The sequence below is a fragment of the Typopeltis vanoorti genome, chromosome 10, assembly GCF_054136105.1.
Source record: "Typopeltis vanoorti isolate ZY-2024b chromosome 10, IOZ_Tvanoo_1.0, whole genome shotgun sequence".
Lineage (NCBI taxonomy): Eukaryota > Metazoa > Arthropoda > Arachnida > Uropygi > Thelyphonidae > Typopeltis > Typopeltis vanoorti.
In genome coordinates this window covers 92,448,584-92,472,178 of record NC_143558.1, presented here as the reverse complement: position 1 = coordinate 92,472,178, position 23,595 = coordinate 92,448,584, and the positions used below count along the sequence as shown (strand labels likewise).

General features: G+C 37.1%; 1 protein-coding gene across 2 annotated transcripts in view; it reads right to left on the bottom strand.

Moving 5' to 3' along the window:
• Rab3-GAP (Rab3 GTPase activating protein) overlaps positions 1 to 23,595 on the bottom strand; it is a 732,105-nt gene that overhangs the window by 98,061 nt on the left and 610,449 nt on the right. For both annotated transcript variants that reach the window (XM_090399255.1, XM_090399256.1), the window contains one exon: positions 16,982 to 17,206. In XM_090399255.1, coding sequence (XP_090255381.1) covers positions 16,982 to 17,206 — 225 coding nt within the window. The remainder of the gene's footprint in view (positions 1 to 16,981; positions 17,207 to 23,595) is intronic.

Genomic DNA, 23,595 nt, shown 5'->3' with positions numbered 1-23,595 from the left:
AAAGAGGGAGAATTGTTTGTGAAAGTGACTGGTAGTTAGGCTAAACATATTCCAAACCTCAACAAGTATGGCTGTATAAATCTACCAAAGATTTGGGAGACAGTCATTCTAAGGCCAAATTAATACCTGCTTTCTCTCTCGTTCTTTTTTTTTTTTTTTTTTTTTACCAACTTAGATGGCACCTGATTAGGACTTTAGTCTTTGTGTTGCACGCTACGATTGCTCATATTAGTTCCAATGTTATACTGGATTGTGGTTGTCTCGCTACTGTAACAAACTTTGGTTGGGTGCTTTGTAGATGCTGGATAGAATATGAGCAAAATATTAGCAATTAAGTCAATAAATAGTTCTTTTCTTATCAATCTGTGTTAGCATCTATACCATTAAAACTCAATATCAACATGTACGACGAAGACATAAGCCTTTCCACATGTTATATCTTGTCTGTAGTTGTATGTACCTGTTCTAGACCATACTTATGCAGTCACATTATTCTTCCTTCTTTCCATTCTTTAGAAACCCTTTTTATTTTCATGACTAAGTCAAAGGCACAGTTAAATCTTTTATAATTCACTAAAAATACATGGTGGTATATCATTCATTCTCACTTAACAATTTACATTGTGATTCTTTCACTTCTAGTGCCTCTACCATTGGCTTCCCTTCTAGTTGTTGTCCAACATTATTCACAATGACAAAGTGCTCTTCATATAATTCCACTACATCATTTACCATTGTCATCTTACTATCACACCCATCTACCAGTGTTATCCTCGTGTAATTTCTCCTGTTGCTTGCCATATAGCAGAAAAATTCCCTTTAATTTTCTTTGCACTAACTGATCATTCATCTCTCATATTGCACTTTTTTCCTATACCATGCTTGTTACTTTTCTAGCTTGCATTTTAAGTTCGTCATGAATCTGATCACTACCAAATATCTTATAAGATAGTTCCATAACAATATTTTCTTGCACTGCTTGTGTAAGAAAATAAACTATTATGGAGGAGATTGCCATGCTCTATCAACCTATTTTTCACCAGTCCTCATCATTCCATACTCATTATAACTCATTTCATAGTTCCATATATATATATTTCCCCTTTTGACCAGTAACTTTAACTGACCACACAAGCTAGTACAAACTAGCAGCAGTTAACAGTTTATTCACAAATGCATCCCATGAAAATATCATGAAATTCACAACAAATACTAAAACTGTATTTGCTACAATAAGAATGGTTATCTCACAGAAGTTCTAGAAATCAACTCTGTTTCAACGCACCATCTCCTGCCAAATTGCATTCCTATAATTAAAATCTTCCATTATTATCACCTTCATTTTATGTGCATGACCAATTTGTCTAAAAAAAGTTTCATGATCAGCATATACCCTATATTTCTTTTCTAAAACATCATCCTATTAAATTGACAGTTGGAATCAGTATTTTTGTGAATGTTTTTAGTTGAGAGATTAATTTCATTGCCTGTAGAGTAGGATTTCTGGATTATTAAAAAAAAAAAAAATACAAAATTTTTAATATACAAAATACAAAATATAAAAAAACTTTAGCCTACCCAGAATACTAATATACTATATGTTTACAACCTTTCATGGGTAGAGGTTGCATAAAAAGAAAGGGAAAAAAAAAGAAAAGAAAAAATAAATAGCCTAAAGCCATTCTCCAATTTCCAATGCTATTTTCCACCTCTGCCTTAATCAGGCATAATTCATCTGCAACCATTAACAGTACTATCTCTCCTCTTCTGAAAGTTTCTATATCTATCTCTTCATTTCTATTCCTGTCAGGTTCACCCACTCATGAAAGAGTGTAAACCTATAGTATTGTAAGTAGGATAAGGTTTATTATTATTATTATTCAAATTATATTTCTTTATACTTTTATTTTTTACATAATCTGAATTACTAGTATATAAAAAATAATCTCAATACTCCATATATCTGTCACATTTCTTGAAGTGTAGGTAAAATAATTTTCACAGTGCATATATCGAGGAAAGACAAGCAAAAAATTCAATATCTAAACTGAAACTTTTTTATGCCGCTAACTTATGCTGACATACAGGTATCATTTTTAAAATTTTCATTGCCATCAATAAGCCATACAAAAACCAACAAAATTTTAATACTATATCACAAAACAGTTTCTATATTTAATCTTAAAAAACAACAAAAAAAAAACCACTATTTTCTTAGCACACTTTGAAATGCCATGATTAATCAAGTAAAACTGATTTGATTATCTACAAACAGATTATTTATTTGAAGGATATTTGAACTAAGTGGTAATAGCCTAGAAAACTATCAATACAGTATAAAGCTAAAAGTTCCATGTGTTTTTCTGCTTATACTGAACTGAGTGAATGAGATTAAAAAAAAAACAAAAAAAAAACATTCCCATATGAATTTTTTTAAAAAATAAATAATACAACTAAATGTGTTATATGTACGTGTATTTATATCTTCACTGCATTCTTGTGTTAGTCTCAATGGTCTATCATGGTAAAGTAAATCTGGGGAGGGGAGAGGGTAAATTCTATCGTGTGGCTAGTATTTTGTGGGATAAAAAAATCCAAGGGTGTAGAATGATAACATAGAGAATGTAAGATTGAATTTCAGAAGGTTATTGAGGAGAGTGAAAGATAACAGTGTGTTGCCTGAGTATGATGGTGATGAGTTGAGACAAGCAAGGATAATGAACTGTTAGCTAGCAGAGCTGTGTGAGGAGAAAAGAGTTCATTTTGTGAATGCTTGGGATGAATAGAGATGTAAAAGAGAGACAGGCTATATTTAAATGGATGTGGAGTGAGTCAGCTAGAGAACTGTTACTGCAAGAGAGAGATATGAATGAAGTGAACAGAAGACCTGAGGAAGCAAGATGATGTGGAAGAGGAGGAAAGCACGGTGGGAGAGCTTGTGAAGAGGTGAGTGGCATGAGTAAAGAGGAACACAAGATGGACAAGGAAGTGAAGGTGGTCAGGATGGACAGGGAGATACTATGTGAGAAGTGTGGTGATGGATACAGGAGTGGATGGAAGTGTATAATAAAGGACTGAGATGGCAGGGGTATGGGGGGAAACATTTAGGTCTGGGGAAAGGAGCAAGATCAGTGATGATAGAGAAGAATAGATGGGCGAGGTAGGGATATGAATGAGTCATATCCAAGAAGTGAACTTCGTAGGACAGGACTTGTTACAGAACCAAAATGAGCTAATATGTTAATGAATGCCAGACGTATTCAAAATAAGGGATATGAAAGTGTAGCATTGATGAATACATTTGCCAAAAATTTGTCAGAATAAGTGAGACATTGGATAAGGGGTGACATTTTTATAGGAATGGATATGTTTTTCAAAGACAGACAAAGCAGAAAGGGAGGAGTGTTGTTAATGGTAGCAGGTAGGTTATACCTATCCGAGGTATGGATAGTAGTTTTGAAGCAATGTGGTTTGAGGAGGACAGGATGAAATATTAAGTTGGGTGTTGCTATAGCCCTGGTAATGTGGAGAGTAGTGAGAAGGAAATATCTAGGCAAACTGGTCTGGATAATAAGAAAAGAGGGATTTTAATTATAATAACATAGACTGGAATGAAGAGGCAGCATCTGGAAGCAAAGAGAAGGAATTAAGCATCTTAAGTCTTTGGGGGCAGTACATAATAAAGGCCACATAAAGATCAAGGGTCTTGGATTTGATTATCATATCAGAGGATGTTATTGTCAACGAGTTGTCAAATCTTCCTCCAGTTGGTTAAAGTGACCCATGAAGTGAATATCTGGATGGTGGCCAGCCATATGAGGACTTCTATGAGAAAGGAATATATGCAGAACTGGTGATTATGAAAAGCTCAGGATACAGCTTGCAGCTAATAACATCAAATGGAATTGGATTGAAAGGAGATAAGTGCTGCTTAGGAGCTGCTCAGGAACTGTTTGGCAGAGCCAAGGTCTGAATAAATTCTAAATGTCAGGAGGTCAAATAAGGTAGGTGTGTAATGGATGAATGAAGGGGAGGTACATAATTTGGAGGAAGGCAGGCACTAGAGAGAGAGAGAGAGAGAGAGAGAGAGGAGAGAGCACAAGATGAGTGATAATAATCATTTGTATGAGAAGTACAAAGAGAAAGCAAGAAAGGTGACTCGCCTGGTGTAGCAAAAGTGTAGTACAAGCAGCAGTTGGCTAATGAGGCCAAAAGAAATCCTAGGGAGTTTTTTTTTTCCCCAATACATGGCCTGAGGAAGAATGATGATACAGGTTAGTGAAAATGGTAGAATGATAACCACTGAGGAGGATATAGTTAAGATGAAAATTCATAAAGGTATTTCATTATCTTGAATGTAACATATTGCAGAACAAACTTGAAAGCAGTGGAATGGAAGGACAAGCAACTGATAGCGAGTGAGTGAGCAGGATGTATATGGGAATTGAGTAAACTTGATGGTATATCATCATGTATCATGAGGAAATGTTCCAGGGATGTTAACAACAGCATTAACATACCTTTTTAATCTTAGATTAGCCTAAGTTCCAAAGGAGTGGAAAGAGGGGAAAATTGTTCCACTTCATAAAGGGGATGACAAAACTAAGCCTTCGAATTATAGAGTACTCTGTTTATTTGGATTTGTAGTCAAGGTTTTACAGAGGTCAGTGAGGATCAGGATTCAGAACTGGGTTGACACCAGCACACTCTCTCTCTCTTTTAAATATTAGTGGCATGTGGGGGTGCATGTGAGGAGGACTGAGATAGAAGTTTATTGACATTTTTTCTGAAGAGTTACAGGTTATAGTTGTTTGGAAACACTTCTTGCAGAAGACTATTTCAGAGAACAGAGCTAGATGGAATAAAATAGGAAGAGGAGAAGCAGGGTTGGTATGTTTGCAGTTACACAGTGAAGGGGTGATTGGGAAGCTGCTGCTGCTCTTGTATTAACAGGTGCAACAAAACGTGAGGGATGATGGCTGACAGTCCATTGGAGCAATGACAGTTGAAATACCTGTAGAATAGACACAGTGCAACGGAAAAAAAAAAAAAAAAAAAGAGCAATTCAGCCCTATGAGTCAAACTGTTTCCTCTGGACAGCATCAAGAAGTATTGCATCACCCCAAACACATTCGAGCAGTCTTTGATGGACAGCATGGATTTGCTAAGGAAGATGATATTTCAGTAATCTGCTTACTTATTATTATAACAAAGTGGCAAATATATTGACAAGGTGATTGCATGCACACACACTGGTATATTTAGATTTTGTAAAAGCCTTTGATAGATTGCTACATGATTAGCTGGTAATTAAATTGGAACAAATAAGGTCTGAATAGTAGATCTTTATGTTGGAGGTTTAATGGATTTTTTACAACACTCAAAAAGAATTAAAATAGAATTTAATACTTCCTATATTTCGTCCTAGTCACTAGGATATCTATGGGAATTACAAAGACAATTAATGTAACATGCACACAAAAACTTACATACTAAGCCCAACCACGTGGGTGACAATAAAGTCCTATCTAGGTGGAGCGCCCTCTAAGGGCAGTTGTAGGTGGCCTGGAATGTAAGGTGGGACCTCTGGTGATGACTGTTTCCCAAATCTTCGGAAGCTTAATGCAACCGTATTTGTTAAGATTTGGTTGGTTTTTGAGAGCTGCTGCTGCTTCTAAGAAAAGTCTCTCTTTCTTGAATTTCCTGTGGTGGAGCATGGTGGTTTTCTTCCATGATACTCTGTGGGTGGTGTCCAAAACATGGTCAGCCAAGCCTGAATGGCCATAGTTGTGTTTAACGATGTACGACTTGTGTTCCTCCAGGCGGATGGATGCTGATCTGCCTGTCTGTCCAAAGTACGCAAGCTTACAGGAACAGGGTACTTTGTAAACTCCAGGCAGAGAGAGAGAGGAGGGAGCTGATCTTTCGTAGAACGGATAAGGGTAGCCAGTTTGCGGTAGGGCTTATATGCTGTGTGTAGGTTATACTTTTTTAGTATCTTGGCTATTTTTTCCGAAGTGCCACGGATGTAGGGTATGGTGATGGCATTTTTAAATTCTTGTTGATGAGAGGGACGGGGAATGGGGGAGGAATTGATTATTTTTTTGATGCTGTGTTCGCTGTAGCCATTGGAGAGGAAAGTTCTGTGTATGTGGTTAAGCTCAGTAGTGAGGGCGGTTCCACTGGAACAAAGATTGTGGGCTCTCTTGGTAAGGGTTTTAATGATGCCATATTGTTGTGAGGGGTGGTGGTGGGAGAGTTTGTGAATGTATCTGCCTGTGTGTGTGGGTTTTCTGTATACAGTGAAGGCAAGTGTATCATTAGGCAGGCGCGTGACTAAGGTGTCTAGGAAGGGTAAACAATTGTTCTTTTCCTTTTCCATAGTAAATTGGATTCTTGGATGTAGGCTATTGAGATGACCAAGGAAGGAATCTAACGTGTCTGGGCCATGAGGCCAAATAGAGAACACATCATCTACATATCTTAGCCAGATAGAAGGTTTGAGTGGGGCTGAGTCTATTGCTCGTTTTTCGAAATCTTCCATATAGAAATTGGCAAGGGGGGGGTGAGAGGGGGGAGCCCATGGCGGTTCCCTCTATCTGCTTGTAGATTTTGTTATTCCAAGCAAAATACCCAGAGTTGATGGCAAAGGAAAAGAGATCTAAGATGTCAGAGGGAAAAACGTTTTCTAAGAGAGATAAAGTGTCAGTTAAGGGAATATCGGTAAACAAGGAGGAGATATCAAAGCTTACTAATATGTTTGTATTATTCAAGGTTAAATTTTCTGTGAGGGCTTTAAAGTGGGTCGAGTTTTTTATATAGGAAGCTGAATTTCCGGTGAGGGGGGACAGAGAGTTGGCAAGCTGTTTAGACAGTCTGTAACAAGGTGCATTGGTGGCATCTACTATAGGCCTGAGTGGGGAATTAGGTTTGTGGATTTTTGGTAAACCGTATATTCGGGGGGGAGCGGAAAGGTTTAAGTTTTTTCGTGACGTCGGGGGGCCAGGAGGTTACTTTTTTAAGTAAGATTTTTAATTTCTTAACTTGCGTTTTTGTGGGGTCGTGTTCTAGCGGGATGTAGGTAGCGCGATCGTGGAGGATAATGTTCATTTTACGATTGTATTCGCTGGTATTAAGGACAACTGTGGCATTACCTTTATCCGCTCTGGTGATGACGATACTTTTTTCTTTGCGTAGTTTCTGGAGCCATGCGTTGGGAATAAGATAAGTTACTTTTTGGAGGCGAAGATTGAAAGAGGATGTTGGCTACGTCAAGTCTGATGTTGTTGGCTACCTCCGACGGTAAGCGACCGATCCCCCGTTCGACGTTAACCATTACATCGAGCACCGGCACTTCTTTCGGGGCGACGGCAAAATTACGGCCGAGGCAAAGGGCGCTGACGGCATCATCGTTGAGCCTTTTGGACGAGAGGTTTATTACTGTCTGGAGCGGTTGAATTTGTGGTTGTGGCTTGTCTTTAACCAGGTTGTTGTATTTCTTGACGTGTTTGTTTTTTATTTTCTGAAATTCTCTCTGCGCGGAAGTTTCCGAAAGTTTTTAAAAAGATGTCGGGATACAAGAGTGATACCGAAATGTGTTAAAATGAAGATCAATTTCCGTTCCAAAAAAGCACTCCGGATATACAAACGTGCCAGCTTAGCATTACTACGCGAGCAAATCGCCTCTACTCGTGCCGCCCTCGCAGTGACGAACGCCGCCATTGGCTCCTTACAAGCGGAGCTCTCCACCGTTCTTAACCCTGAACTTTGGTCGATTCTCTCTGACATTTCGGAAACTTCCGTGCAGAGAGAATTTCAGAAAATGAAAAACAAACACGTCAAGAAATACAACAACCTGGTTAAAGACAAGCCACAACCACAAATTCAACCGCTCCAGACAGTAATAAACCTCTCGTCCAAAAGGCTCAACGATGATGCCGTCAGCGCCCTTTGCCTCGGCCGTAATTTTGCCGTCGACCCGAAAGAAGTGCCGGTGCTCGATGTAATGGTTAACGTCGAACGGGGGATCGGTCGCTTACCGTCGGAGGTAGCCAACAACATCAGACTCGACGTAGCCAACATCCTCGTTCAATCTTCGCCTCCAAAAAGTAACTTATCTTATTCCCAACGCATGGCTCTCCAGAAACTACGCAAAGAAAAAAGTATCGTCATCACCAGAGCGGATAAAGGTAATGCCACAGTTGTCCTTAATACCAGCGAATACAATCGTAAAATGAACATTATCCTCCGCGATCGCGCTACCTACATCCCGCTAGAACACGACCCCACAAAAACGCAAGTTAAGAAATTAAAAATCTTACTTAAAAAAGTAACCTCCTGGCCCCCCGACGTCACGAAAAAACTTGAACCTTTCCACTCCCGTCCTCCCCGAATATACGGTTTACCAAAAATCCACAAACCTAATTCCCCACTCAGGCCTATAGTAGATGCCACCAATGCACCTTGTTACAGACTGTCTAAACAGCTTGCCAACTCTCTGTCTCCCCTCACCGGAAATTCAGCTTCCTATATAAAAAAACTCGACCCACTTTAAAGCCCTCACAGAAAATTTAACCTTGAATAATACAGACATATTAGTAAGCTTTGATATCTCCTCCTTGTTTACCGATATTCCCTTAACTGACACTTTATCTCTCTTAGAAAACGTTTTTCCCTCTGACATCTTAGATCTCTTTTCCTTTGCCATCAACTCTGGGTATTTCGCTTGGAATAACAAAATCTACAAGCAGATAGAGGGAACCGCCATGGGCTCCCCCCTCTCACCCCCCCTTGCCAATTTCTATATGGAAGATTTCGAAAAACGAGCCATAGACTCAGCCCCACTCAAACCTTCTATCTGGCTAAGATATGTAGATGATGTGTTCTCTATTTGGCCTCATGGCCCAGACACGTTAGATTCCTTCCTTGGTCATCTCAATAGCCTACATCCAAGAATCCAGTTTACTATGGAAAAGGAAAAGAACAATTGTTTACCCTTCCTAGACACCTTAGTCACGCGCCTGCCTAATGATACACTTGCCTTCACTGTATACAGAAAACCCACACACACAGGCAGATACATTCACAAACTCTCCCACCACCACCCCTCACAACAATATGGCATCATTAAAACCCTTACCAAGAGAGCCCACAATCTTTGTTCCAGTGGAACCGCCCTCACTACTGAGCTTAACCACATACACAGAACTTTCCTCTCCAATGGCTACAGCGAACACAGCATTAAAAAAATAATCAATTCCTCCCCCATTCCTCTCGTCAACAAGAATTTAAAAATGCCATCACCATACCCTACATCCGTGGCACTTCGGAAAAAATAGCCAAGATACTAAAAAAGTATAACCTACACACAGCATATAAGCCCTACCGCAAACTGGCTACCCTTATCCGTTCTACGAAAGATCAGCTTCCTCCTCTCTCTCTTCCTGGAGTTTACAAAGTACCCTGTTCCTGTAAGCTTGCGTACTTTGGACAGACAGGCAGATCAGCATCCATCCGCCTGGAGGAACACAAGTCGTACATCGTTAAACACAACTATGGCCATTCAGGCTTGACTGACCATGTTTTGGACACCACCCACAGAGTATCATGGAAGAAAACCACCATGCTCCACCACAGCAAATTCAAGAAAGAGAGACTTTTCTTAGAAGCAGCAGCAGCTCTCAAAAACCAACCAAATCTTAACAAATACGGTTGCATTAAGCTTCCGAAGATTTGGGAAACAGTCATCACCAGAGGTCCCACCTTACATTCCAGGCCACCTACAACTGCCCTTAGAAGGCGCTCCACCTAGATAGGACTTTATTGTCACCCACGTGGTTGGGCTTAGTATTGTAAGTTTTTGTGTGCATGTTACATTAATTGTCTTTGTAATCCCCGTAGATGTCCTAGTGACTAGGACGAAATATAGGAAGTATTAAATTCTATTTTAATTCTTTTTGAGTGTTGTAAAAAATCCATTAAACCTCCAACATAATGTCCTCACAGCACTTAAGCCTCTACATATGAATAGTAGATCAGTGTGCAGGATTGGAGATTGGCCGTTTAAGAGGTATCAGCAAGTTGGATATGGAGGAGCAATATTCCACTAATGGTGTGCCTTAAGGGTTGTTGCTGTTTAATCTGCATGAATATGATATTGAAATGGCTTGACTGGTGATATACAGTTGTTTATGGATGATGTGAAGCTGGGAAGAATTATGAAAAATAGAACGAATGTTGTAGCCATACAAGAGGACTTGAATAGACTGGATGAATATGAAAATGCATGGATCTACCTGTTCATCGTGGCAAAATGTAAGGTTTCAAAATTTGGGAAGCCAGAGAGGATAGGATTGGTGGGAGTATTTTAGAGAAGATAAGGGATTTGGAGTCATGGGGGACCATGACTCCAAATCCCTTATCTCCTCTAAAATTTTACTAAAATTGTGAGGGCAGTGCAGCAGATTATGGCAATGATGCAGAGGATACTAACATGTAGAAGTAAGGAAGTTATGACTTCCTTTGCATAAGATTTCGACAGACTGCGTGTGGTTTTCAAAAGGATGAAGAGATGTTGTAAATGGTTCAGAGACAATTAACAAAAGTGGTTTTTGGTTTCTGGAAATGTTGAGTATGGGGGGGGGGAGAGAGAGAGAGATTGAGCAAATGCAAAGTCTAACAGATAGGAGGAGGAAGGGGGACATGATTTGGACATAAGTTGGTAAAGGATTATTACCAGATTAATGTGGATGAGATTTTTCATAGAAGGGATGGAGACCAGAGGCATCCCTGGATGCTATATAAGGAGGGTATGAAAAAAAAGGGGTGAGAGTAGTTTTTTTTACATGGAGAGACAGATGATTAGAAATCATCCAGTTCACTTTTGAGATAGAAGAAAATGATCAACTACCTTATTAGACCTCCTTAAATGTAAGGCCCATACTGGACCTTACATTTAAGCTCTTTCATCATCATCAACTACTGACTTTCATCTTTTAGAATACCATGTCCCACATCCACCTTATTGATACCTATCTGACAGCCAATCACTTACCCAACTCACTAATCTACTATCTAACCTCATCCATTTCAATTTAGTTACCAGTTTGTCATGATGCAGTCTATCAAAGACTTTGAAAAATCTAAGTATATCTTGCCCAATGCATTCATTACCTTCTTGTCATACATAAGTAAATTGGTAAGACATGACCAGCCTTTAACAAACACATGGAGACTATCACAGAGAATACTGCTCTTATTAACTCATTTCTGTATCCATGCTTTTTCCAACACCGTAACCACAATTCCAAACACAGGTTGGCCAATAATTTGCAGCCTCAGCCTTATCACCACCTTTATGAAGCAGAACAGTGTTATCCTCTTTCTACTTGTTTGGGACTCATGCTATTGCAAGACTTGTAAAACAGATATGTGAAGGCTGCTGTTAACTCACTGGAACATTCTTTTAAGACACATGGAGATATGTCATTAAGTCCTATTGCAGTTCATCCTTTACTATTTCCTCTCCACTCAAACTTCTCATGATGTCACAATAACAAGGATGAAATACCCTGATGAACTGCTCCCTGAATAAATACATTCACTATGAGCTCTGCAGCACTTAGCAATCTACCATTTTCATCCATTAATATCACCTTATCAAAATCCTTCTTCTTGCCATATATCAAAAAAAACTCTCTAGGATTTTTCTTGGCCTAATTTGCTAATTTCTGATCATACTGCACTTTTGTTGTTCTTACTGAGTCACCTGCCTGGCATGCTCTTTATATTTTTCATACAACTGATTATCACCACTATTCATCTTGTATTGTCCTGAGTACCTTCTACCAAATTTCATTCTTAACCCTTCATTCATCCATTTAACTCCTACATTGATCAGTATTCATTTCCTTTTTGTTTAACTCCTCATTCCATACAATACCTCCAAGCTTCCTCCTTAGCTTCTCACAATTGTTGGACATGTAAATGCACATATAATCCTTTCCTTAGAGAAGTCTTCAAATCACTCTGCTTGGCAAGAGTGATCTAAGATGGTATGATTACTTAAAACTAACAGGAGAGGGGAAGGAAAGGTTAGTAAAACAGGTGTTTGATGCCATGATGGAAAGAGAGAGATCCAAAGGAAGATCAAGATCCAGGTAGGTTAATGCAGTGACACAGAAGACAGAAATATAAAATTTGACAATATTGAAGTAGTGATAAGCAGATGAATTTGGATGAAGAACTTGGAAGTGTACTGAGACCAAACTGACTCAGTTTGATAGGCTTTGTTTCTTGCTTTTTGAGAACTTGATAGCGAAGATCTCCATATTCAAGGCAATATCTTCAAGTATATATATGAATCAAATTCATTTTTTTTATATATCACATATCATATGGAGACATCTTCATTAGTGTCTTACAAGCCTTTGGCATCTGTGATTTCAGAAAATGATCAGGCAATCTCTATACAGATTTCCTGGAACATTACTGTTCACTGCTATTTCAAATTTCTTTCTTAATTTCTCACATAATGAATTAATATTTCTTTACCCTGCTGAAGTCTATTGCAGCTATTATCTTAAAAAATAGAAATTCATAATTAGTCATACTTACTTCTTTTCTGGACAGGATTTCAAAGCAGGTGCATACTCCTTTAACACAGCAAACAAGAAGTTTTCTCCTTAAAAACAATTTATTGTATTTCAGGGAAAAACTTATTCCAAGCATAATGTGCAACTTAATCATGCAAAAAAAACAGCAGCAAGGCTTGCTGCTAATGCTTGAAACATTCCTTGATGTATTGTGTATGATGTTACCTTGATAAAGTGAACATTAATCCTATTGTTGGAAGTTTTTCCACTTGGTTATACTATAAATTAAAGATACCAAGAAATTATATACTTGGTTTAATCCTTTATCCAATTGTAAGCAAACAAAGCAAATATCAGAATCTCAGAACACAAGGATTACATCCGATTTCACAAGTACAGCCACTCTGGGCTTGCAGACCATGCTCTGGATACTCTCCACAGAATAAGATGGAAGAAAGCCACAGTAATACACCGCAGCAAGTTCAAATATGAAAGACTATTCATGGAATCAGCCTCAGCCCTTAGGAACATACCAAACCTCAACAAATTTGGATGCATGAGACTGCCCCAAATTTGGGAAACATTTATCAGAAGAACTTCAGCCCAAAGGCCAAGAACTACCAATATAGCCCGCCAGGGGGCACCATCAGGACTTTAGAAAAACGTTAACTTCCTAGCTTCAGTTCTCATTTGCTGTTATGTAGTACTTGTGTGCACTTGTCTTTGTAATAAGTTCCCAAGAAGATGGCAATGTGACATTTGCCGAAATATCGGAAAGTATATATTAAAGTTTATTTAATTTATATTTCTAGTGTACGCTGTCAATTCCTTAATTATTAGTTATCATGTATAACCAGCATATAAGCCTCTCAACAAGAATAAAGCAAACAAAGTTTGCACCTGAAATATAATCAGGACTGGGGCAACTCCTGTATAGAGAGTAATAACTTCATATCACTTGCCTTAGTATCCCATAATGCAAAACATATATCCTTATGGGTATGTATAATGCTATGGAAGTTTCAGAATTTATCGAGGTCTCGTTTGTGGGAGCCAGACCCAGAGGTGATACTAAGGCTGCAGAATGCAGAACGTTACTGTCTATAAGGGTGAAGCATAATACTCTTAATCCCTGCTATCTGGTAAGGTTACTGTGTAGAGAAAGATTTATGAGCTATGTGCTCAGTCCGAGTTGGGCAAGTTATAGATCTTGAAAGGGAACTAGAATAGTCTTAGGTTGTCTATATTTGCATAATTCCAATTGATCACAATTTGCTGCTTGTTGGACTAATTCATTTGGATGTGAGGACAATTTTGAGAAGTACTTTACTGTGAGAGATTGCAGGAAAGAGTAGATATAAGGGACATTTGTGTCTCGATGAAGTTGAACATTTCTGATGTACCATGGTGCATTTAAGATCATGCATAAGCATTTGTTTTGCAGTTTAAGGATATTTGCACTTGAAGTATGGCTCCAGGTGGGGGATGTATAAGTGATAATGGGATGAATCATCAACTGGTAGAGGAGCAATTTGATTTTAATATCTAGTTTGCTGTTCCTATTGATAAGAGGGTAAAGCTGTGCTATGACTTTTGATACCTTTGCACATAAGGATTTTGTATGTGGGCTGAAGGTAAGTTTTCTCTCCAGCAGTATGCTGAGATATTTGGCTTCTGTTTTTCAGGGAATCCTGATGTTACATAAAAAGATGTCTTCTTTGGGAGATGTTGAATTTTTTGTGAACAGAAGAGCACTGCTTTTTTTGAGGGTTTACTTGCAGTCTCCAAATGGAGAACCAGTGTTCCAGTTTCAGCAGGTTATCTTGTAGTTTCTTTGTAACAAGATGTAGTTTAAGAGATCTGACCAGTATTGCTGTATCGTTGGCATAGAGAGCAATGATAGATGACATCGGGTTATGTGGGATGTCCGCCATGTAAATTGAGAAAAGTATCGGCGCCAGGAGGGATCCTTGAGGCACTCCAGCCAAGATCCACTGCTGGGTAGATACCACCCCATTTAGTTTAACTTGCATGCATCTTCCAGAAAGAAAGGACTTAATGAGCTCGATCAGATCCAATGGAATGCCGGCTAAAATCAGCTTGTATAGGAGCCCAAAGTGCCATAATTTGTCGAAGGCCTTTTCTAAGTCAAGAAAGACTGCTCCGGTGTATTGATGCCAGTTGAAGCTGGTGGTAATATATTCAACTAGTCTATGGATCTGTTGAGTAGTGCTGTGGAGTTTGTGAAAACCAAACTGCTCTAAAGGTAGGATATTTAACTTGTTTACAGAAACTTGAATTTTAGAGAGGATGACTTTTTCAGCGATTTTGCCCAAATTAGAAATCAGACTGATGGGACGATAACTTTTGTGGCAGCCGTGGGTCCTTACCAGGCTTATAAATAGGGATCACATCTGCCAACTTCCAAGCATAGGGAAGGTATTTGAATCTAAGCATGACATTTATTATTGTTGTAAGATGTACGATGGCCTTTCGGGGTAGTAGTTTAATAACTTTATTAAGGATGCAGTCAGGTCCAGGAGCTTTTTTATTTTTAAAATTTTGTATGATGTCATAGATTTGGGCTGGAGAAGTAGGTGTGAGTTGGCTGGTACAGGTATCACACTGTTTTAGTATACGTATCTGATGTGGATTTTATAAATATGATTGAAGTTCAGGTTATCATATGAAGGGCTGCACTGCTTTTCTAAGTTTTTGAACTATAGTTTAGGCTTTTTCAGCATCTGAGTGAACTATGCCTAAATCCGATTTGAGAGGAGGAAGAGTTTTATTTTTATTTTTGATATTTCTTAACAGTTTCCAAACAGTTTGATCACCAGGTGAAATGGAAGCTCATTTATCTTCCCATAGTTTGTTTCTGTGGGCCTTCAGTGCATCTCTCACTGCACTATTCAACCGGTTGAGTGACTTTTTTTATCTTGGGGAGCCGTGGTATTAAAGTATCTTTTCCTTGCTTTATTTTTCTCCCTGATCAAGCCCATAATATCTTCTGGAAGTCTTTTAGGCTTAGAAGTAGGTGTATTTGAGGTGATAGATGATAAGGCTGCATTGATTTGTTGAGTAAATTTATTGACTGCAGAATCAATTTCTTCTTTAGAGTTAATATGAGGAACAGGACCAAAGTAGTCTGGGAGTACATTGGATAATTTTTCCTAAGGTATGAAGGTGTGAAGCAAGGGGAACAGTCCCTTCTGATTGCCAAAGTCATATTTGCATATATACGAGTAACCAACAGGTCTCACACCTTATTATTAAAATACTCTGGATTACAGATAGTTGTTGGAAGTTTTTCCACTTGGTTATAGTATAAATTAAAGATACCAAGAAATTATATACCTGGTTTAATCCGTTATCCCATAATGCATAGCATTATACATACCCATAAGGATATGTGCTTTGCATTATGGGATACTAAGGCAAGTGATGCGAAGTAATTAGACTCTATATACGAGATGCCCCAGTCCTAATTATATTTCAGGAGCAAATGTTGTTTGCTTACACTTGGATAAAGGATTAAACCAAGTACATAATTTCTTGGTATCTCTATTTTATTAATCATATTGGACTATCTGGTTATAAGATATCTACGCATTAAAATTGTTTTAATTTCATCTTAAGCATTTTTTTATGTTCTTCTGTTCTAACTCCGAGAATGGAAGTATACACTACTGTATTGTTTATTCGATGTGCATAAGTAACTGAAAATAAATTTTATGTACAAATTTTTATAGATCTAAAAATCTCACTTTATACACATTTTAAAACATAAGAAATAGAGACAAAGTTAACAACAGAGTATAAAAAAAATCCAGTAATCCCTAAATCACAGAGCACTATTCAGAGCTCACAGGCAATTGAGTGATATGTAGGATATCTTAGTAGTAGGATTCTTTCAGTAATAAATATGTTAATCCTTAATATCTTTTAAATTTTCAATAGTGGCTGCTAATTTATTTGCATCTTTGTAAACTAATATATTATTGTATTAATATACTAATTTAAAATTATGCTGCATAAAGGATAAGAGGACCAAAAAAGAGTGCATTTTATGAAATGCACTACTTTTTTTTATAAAATGCACTTCATTTTATAAAAATGTGTGCATTTCATAAAATGCACACATTTTATGAAATGTAAATAATGGTTAGTGAGGGCCTCTCGTGATGAATCTTCAGACTCCATGGAATATTAAGGATTAACATATTTATTACTGAAAGAATCCTACTACTACTACTAATAATAATAAAGACACTATAAAACTGCTGGCTTTTCAAACAATCATTAAGTGTTTCCAAACTTTACATTCTACTAAATAATGAAAATTTCATTATTAAAGCTAGCTTATACTAATGACATGAAAAACTTACTGAATTACTATAGAAAGCAAGAGGTCGAACATTCTTCAACTGGAAGGTAACTACAAACAGCATTGTTATAGCTAAGAGTAAGTGATGATAAACTAAATTATGGTTTGGACATTTCTGACTTAATGCCAAAGTCAACAATGAAGCAGGGCCTTGTGATCCATGACCTTGCCATAGATCATCAACAGTAACAGTAGGCATATTTTCCAAATGAGATCCAACACTTGCCTTTAAAAAAAAAAAAAATAATAATAAAAAATCAGTATGCACATATATATGTATTTGTAAACACTTGTTCAGAAAATACAATAGAAGTAGTTTAACATTTTATTATTTCATTTATCTAACCATATATTTAAATTTTTTTTTAAATTTGATTGACAATTGGATGATCAGTATTACACAACACACTGTTCAACATGATTGCTGTATGCCTCAATATGGAACTATACACCTTGAATGCCTCTATACACCCTGAATGCATCCTTAACCTTTCTTTCTTTTTTTTTTTTTTTTACTATGTATGTGTTTTTTTTTTTTTAGAATCATTAAGAGAAGGCAGCTGACACAGAGAAAAGGAAAAGTTTATCCTTGCTGGAGACCTCAGCAGCAGAGTAGGTAATGATTATTAGACAAATAGAAATGTTTTAGCAAAATTTGGAGAAAAAGAGAAAACTAATAATAATGGTAAGTCATCATCATCTTCCTATCCAGGTTCTAGGCCAAGTGGCCTGTTCTGGACTCAGTCCATCTTCTTCTTGGTCATCTGCTATTCCTTGTTCCTCTAGGATTATATGTTCAGATCTTTTTTTGGTAATCTTTCTGTATTCTTGATAAAGGTAAGTACTTGCGGGATTTCTGTTCATGACATGGACTAGTCATTACTAACACTTTGTTCCAACATAAAGAAGTGCACAAATTCACATGGAGAGAAGACACAAGAAATAAGTTCTTGTTGACTATGTTACTGTTGATAACATCATCTTCACTCTGGTTTAGGACACAAGAGTACGGGGGATTTGAAATAGCAAGTTTATCACCATTTAGTTTTTTGAGCAAGATAAGATTAAATATAATATTGAGAAGGAAAGTGTGTAATAAAGTTTTAGAGAGAATTAAAGTTGAGCAAGCTTTCAGAAGAAAAACTGTAGACTCAAATACACAAATATTTTTCAAAGAAAAAATCTGGAGATTCAGAGGCACACTGAATAAAACACTGATTTGGCTAGGAAAGCATAAGGGTAGATAATCTGCAAGGATAACAAAATTAGAATTCCATGATAGACTCAGGAAGTTAAAGAGATAGCCAAGGAAAAGAAAAAGTTTATCAAAAGTTCATAAGCAATGAAAACAGCATGTGGATGAGAATACTGAGATAATATAAGAAACACAGCAATGTGTAAAAGCAGCTAAACAAAAGTCATGGGAAGACTTTGGGTAAGCATATAGAAGATAAATATTAAAAAGGTAGCAAAATGTTCTCAACACTATTGAAAAGGCTTAGAAATGGAAGAAATAGTACTGAAAAAGTAGTCAGAGATGATAAAGGCGACATGAAAACAGAAGATAAAGCTATTCCATATATCTGGAGTAATTACATTGAAAGATTGCTGAATAAAATGGGACAATGGTAGAAAAACACAAAGAAGAATGCAATCATCAGTGCATATCAATTTTGAGGTAGAAAAGCCATCAAAAACTTGAAATATGGAAAAACAACTGGGACAGATGATATTTTGACCAGAAATGATGACATATAAATATAAAAATTTTACAGTGGCTAAATTACACTACACTCTATAAAAACTGAAAATGAGAATTACAGAGGAATTTCTCTACTAAGTGCTCAGGCAAGATTTATGTGACTATATTTGAGGAGGCATTAAGAAAATAGAAGGTGAACTCGGAAAAAAACAAGCTAGATTCAAGTCAAATAATGGTTGCCAGAATCAGATTTTCACTTTAAGACAAACAGAAAAGCTGGTAAGAACAGCAAAATTATATGTAAATGTATGGCTTGATATAATGTGCCATAATCTATATCTGAGTTGTAAGTCAGCAGTTGAAAGTGAAACACAAGCAGGTACAGAAAAATGCATTATCATCAAATTCCTGATATGTACCATAATATCAGGTCTTATACACTATCGTCTAAGGCACTTTGTACCGTATCAATCCACCTATATCTTGGTCTTCCTCTGGGTCTTTTTCTTGCTAACCTAACAGAGAACACTTGTTTTGCTAATCTTTCCTCTCCCATTCTGCTTAAGTGACCATACTACCTGAGATTAGCTCTGCTAACACATTCCTGGATGCTGACAATGTCAAGTTCTTTCCTAATATTCTCATTTTTAATATGATATTGCCATTGATGCCATTTGTTCATGCCCCTAATCTTTCTCAGGACTCTCATATCTGCAGTCTCTAGACTTCGGACAAGTGTTTTACTTCTAACCCAGCTCTCAGATCCATAAATTAAAACTTGTTTAAACACTGTCTCGTATACATCTAATTTAGTATTTTGGCTAATTTCTCTCTTATTACATATAAATTTATTCAGATGACTTCCTACCATACCAGCGTTTTTGATTCTGTTGTCTATTTCCATATTTAATTTACCATCTTCACTAAAAATCGTGCCTAAGTAGCTGAAATGTTTTACTTGTTCTATAAGTTCTCCATTCACAATGTAGTTGATATTTTCAATGTTTCTTTCTTCCTATTTTCATTGTCTTTGTCTTTTTAATGCTGACCTTCATACCATATCTATTACAACAGTTATTCAATTTAGTCAGGGAATCTTGCAGACTTGTAGAAGATTTATTTAGAAGTATAACATCATCGCATAAAGCAAAGAGCTGAGATTAACATCACCAATTTTGATATCCGGTTTAATACTACTTTCCTTCATAATCTGATCCATATAGATAAAGAATAAGAGAGGGGATAATGTACATCCTTGTCTGATGCCAGATTTAATATTAAACCATCTTCCTGTACCTCCTTCAATTCTAACTGCTGACTTGCAACTCAAATAAAGAATATGTATTGCTTGATATAATGCCTCATTAACACCATAACTGTAGAATTTGGAATAGCTTTTCTCTTGGCACCTTGTCATATACCTTTTCCAGATCTACAAAACTTAAATACACATCTTTATTATATTTCCATGATTTTTGAACTATTTGTTGTAAAGTGAAGATCTGATCCTGAAAGCTTCTATTAAGCATGAATCCAGCTTGTTTTTCACCAAGCTTCTCTTCCACAATCCTTCTCAACTATTTCTCAAGTATACTTGCATATATCTTACCAGGAACACTCAGTAATGAAATGCCTCTGTAATTCTCACATTCAGTTTTATTTCCCTTTTTATATATGGGTACTATGAGAGTTCTACTCCAATCATCTGGAATTTGTCCCTCTGTCCAGACCTTCTGAACTATGCAGTGCAGGCATCGTATGACTTTATACTTCCATACTTCAGTATTTCTGGTCAAATATCATCTACTCCTGCTGCCTTTCCACATTTCAGGCTTTTGATGACTTTTTCTACGTCAAGTATGGATATGTATTCCTGACTGCATCCTGGTCAGTGTTTTTTCACCACTGTGATGTCATCACTGCATGTTTCATTTAGCAGTTTTTCAAAGTAATTACTCCATACTTCAAGGATATCTTTTTCTCTCGTTTTCATGTCACCTTTATCATCTCTAATTCCTTTTACAGCACTCTTTCCTCCATTTCTGAGCTTCTTCAACAACCTCCAGAATATCTTGCCACTTCTTGATATTTATTTTCTATGTTCTTGCCAAAGTACTCCCATGACTTTTATTTAGCCAGTTTTACAGTGTTTAGCTCTCTTACATTTGTCTCTGTATTCTCTAAGAGCACAAGCTGACTTATTTGTCAGGAACTTTTGATATGCTTTCTTCTTTTCCTTCAGTGCCTCTTTAACTTCCTGTGTCCACCATGGAGTTCAGGAACCAAACCTTGGAGATTCAGTGGCAAGACCTGAAGAAAACACTGACTGATTCAGCCAGAGAGGCATGTAGTGAGGTTGTGTGCAAGGATAAAACCTCACCACATGCCTCTCTGACTGAATCAATCAGGGTTTTCTTCAAGGCTTGCCACTGAATCTCCAAGGTTTGGTTCCTGCTCTCAAACTCTTTCATTTTTTCTTCAATAATCTTCGTGTATTTTGGTCTACAGTTCACATCTGAGAGCTGCTCAACTTTTATTCGTTTTAAAACTTTCTTACATGTTCTTCTTTTCAATGTGAAATTCAATTTTATCCTGCTCAAGACTAAATGGTGATCACTTCCAATTTCAAATCCTCTGTACACTCTGGTGTCCTGCACCAGTGGGAAAACATCACTATCAACAATAACATAATCAATGAGACTTTTCTTATTCCTTGCCTCTTCTCTCCATGTGAATTTGAGCACATTTTTATGTTGGAACATCGTGTTAGTAATAACCAGGTCCATGTCCTGAGCAGAAATCCAACTAGTATTTGCCATGATTATTAGCTTTGCTCTTTTCTCCAAATTTTCCCAAAATATTTTTGTATGATAAAGGTGACATGTCTGACAATCATTTTCTACTCTGCTATTTAGATCCCCAACAAGGACCAACTTTTCCTTTTTCATTGTGTCAGTTGCTTTCTCTAAAGCCTCATAAAATTCCTCTTCTTCTATCTTAGTAGAACCTTCTGTGGGACCATAGGCACACATAAGTCTCATTGTCCAATCCCCATTCTCATATTTGCCCACACCACTCTACTTGAGACTGCCTGCTATTCAAGAAGATTAGCCTCAGGAAAATGCTTAGAAGTTAAATTAGGCTTGAAACATGGACACACACAAACATTATCTTCACTGTTAGTCATCATCTATGAGGGTCCCATTATGAAGGAAAGTGACATTCGAGTTGATATCAAAATTGGAAATATTCAACTCAGTTCTTTATGTAGATAATATACTCCTCAACAAATTCAAGTAGAAGTCTGCAGGGTTCCCTAATTAAATGAGTAGTTATGCGTAATACATTTGGTACAAAAATCAGCAATAAGAATACAGAGAATTATGAAAATAGGCAGAACACTGAAAATATTAATATTCTGAATGGAGAATCTGTAGAACAAATAACACATTTGAACTATTTAGGAACAATTTTTTTTTTTTTTTTTTAGTAAAGATAGCAAATGAAATACTGAAATTGACAATAGAATTAGCAAAGCTGATAGGAATCAAATTAAATTTATAATGGAATAAGAAATTAATGAAAACACTAAACTAGCTATATACAAAATAATGTTCAAACCAACTTTAACTTATAGATTAGCTGGGTTAGAAATAAAACACTTGAACAAAAGATCACAGATATGACAGTCTGAGAAAGATTAGGGAGTGAACAGATGGCATTAATGCAGAATCATATTGAAAATGAGGATGTTAGGAGGGTACTTGCCATTGTTAGCATTCAGAAATACAGAGCTAATCTAAGGTGGTAAGGTCACTTAAGCAAAATGGGAAAGGAATGGTTAGCAAAATAAGTACAGGTGGCCCCTGGGTTACAGACAACATGACTTATGCCATTCCGTACTTACGAATGGGCTCCCAAGGTTTCCTCATAAGGATAATTAATAATTAAATTAATAATTCAGGAACTAGTTTCTTTCATGCTTGTAAACAAACCTACAGTTCACCGCATTATTAAAGCAGCTCTTCCCATTATTTGGAAGTCAAATTTAAGAGCCTGGGTCACACTTGCCATGTTTGAAGATCGGATCTTGAACTATTTTATTTTTTTATTCTTGATGTGGAACGTTACTGTTCGTAAAAGAAATTGCCCTTCAAAATTCTGCTTGTGCTGGACATCCAACATCTTTAGATGACCTTCACCCTAATGTAAAGGTCATATTTTTACCACTCAACACTACATCGTTACTGCAGCCAATGGACCAGGGGGTCATTTCTGCATTTAAGGCTTATTACTTACAGCGTACATTCCCACAAGCTGTCAGGGCTACAGAAGATGATATGATCATCTTGAGAGAATTCTAAATGCATTATAACCCATGATGCCATCAAAAACATTGCTGATTCTTGAGAGGAAGTGAAGCAATCAACAGTTAAAGGGGTGGAACAAACCATACCCTCAATTCTGTGATGATTTTCTTGGCTTCACAGAAGACATCACCAAAGCTAGAAAAGCCGATGGATACTGGCAAAGCACTGCATTTGGATATCAATGAAAGTGATGTCATTGACTTACTGGAGTCCCATTCACAAGAATTAACCAATGAAGACCTTATGGAGATAGAGTAGCAGTTGATAGAAACACAAGAACACGAAGAATCAGAAGATCTAGAGCCAAGAAAGTTTACAACAAAAGAATTAGTTGAGGCCTTTCGTCTCATTGAAGCAGGATTTGTTAAACTTGAGGAGCAAGATCCTAACATTCAGCAGTTTACAAAAGTTTACCATGCAGTGAAAACATCAGCTAATACAGGCCATTTAGCAGCTGAAATATGATGAAAAAAAGAAAACGCTGTGCAAACAACCCTAGATACCTTTTTCAAGAAACCAACTTCAGTGGTAAGCTCCCCTCAT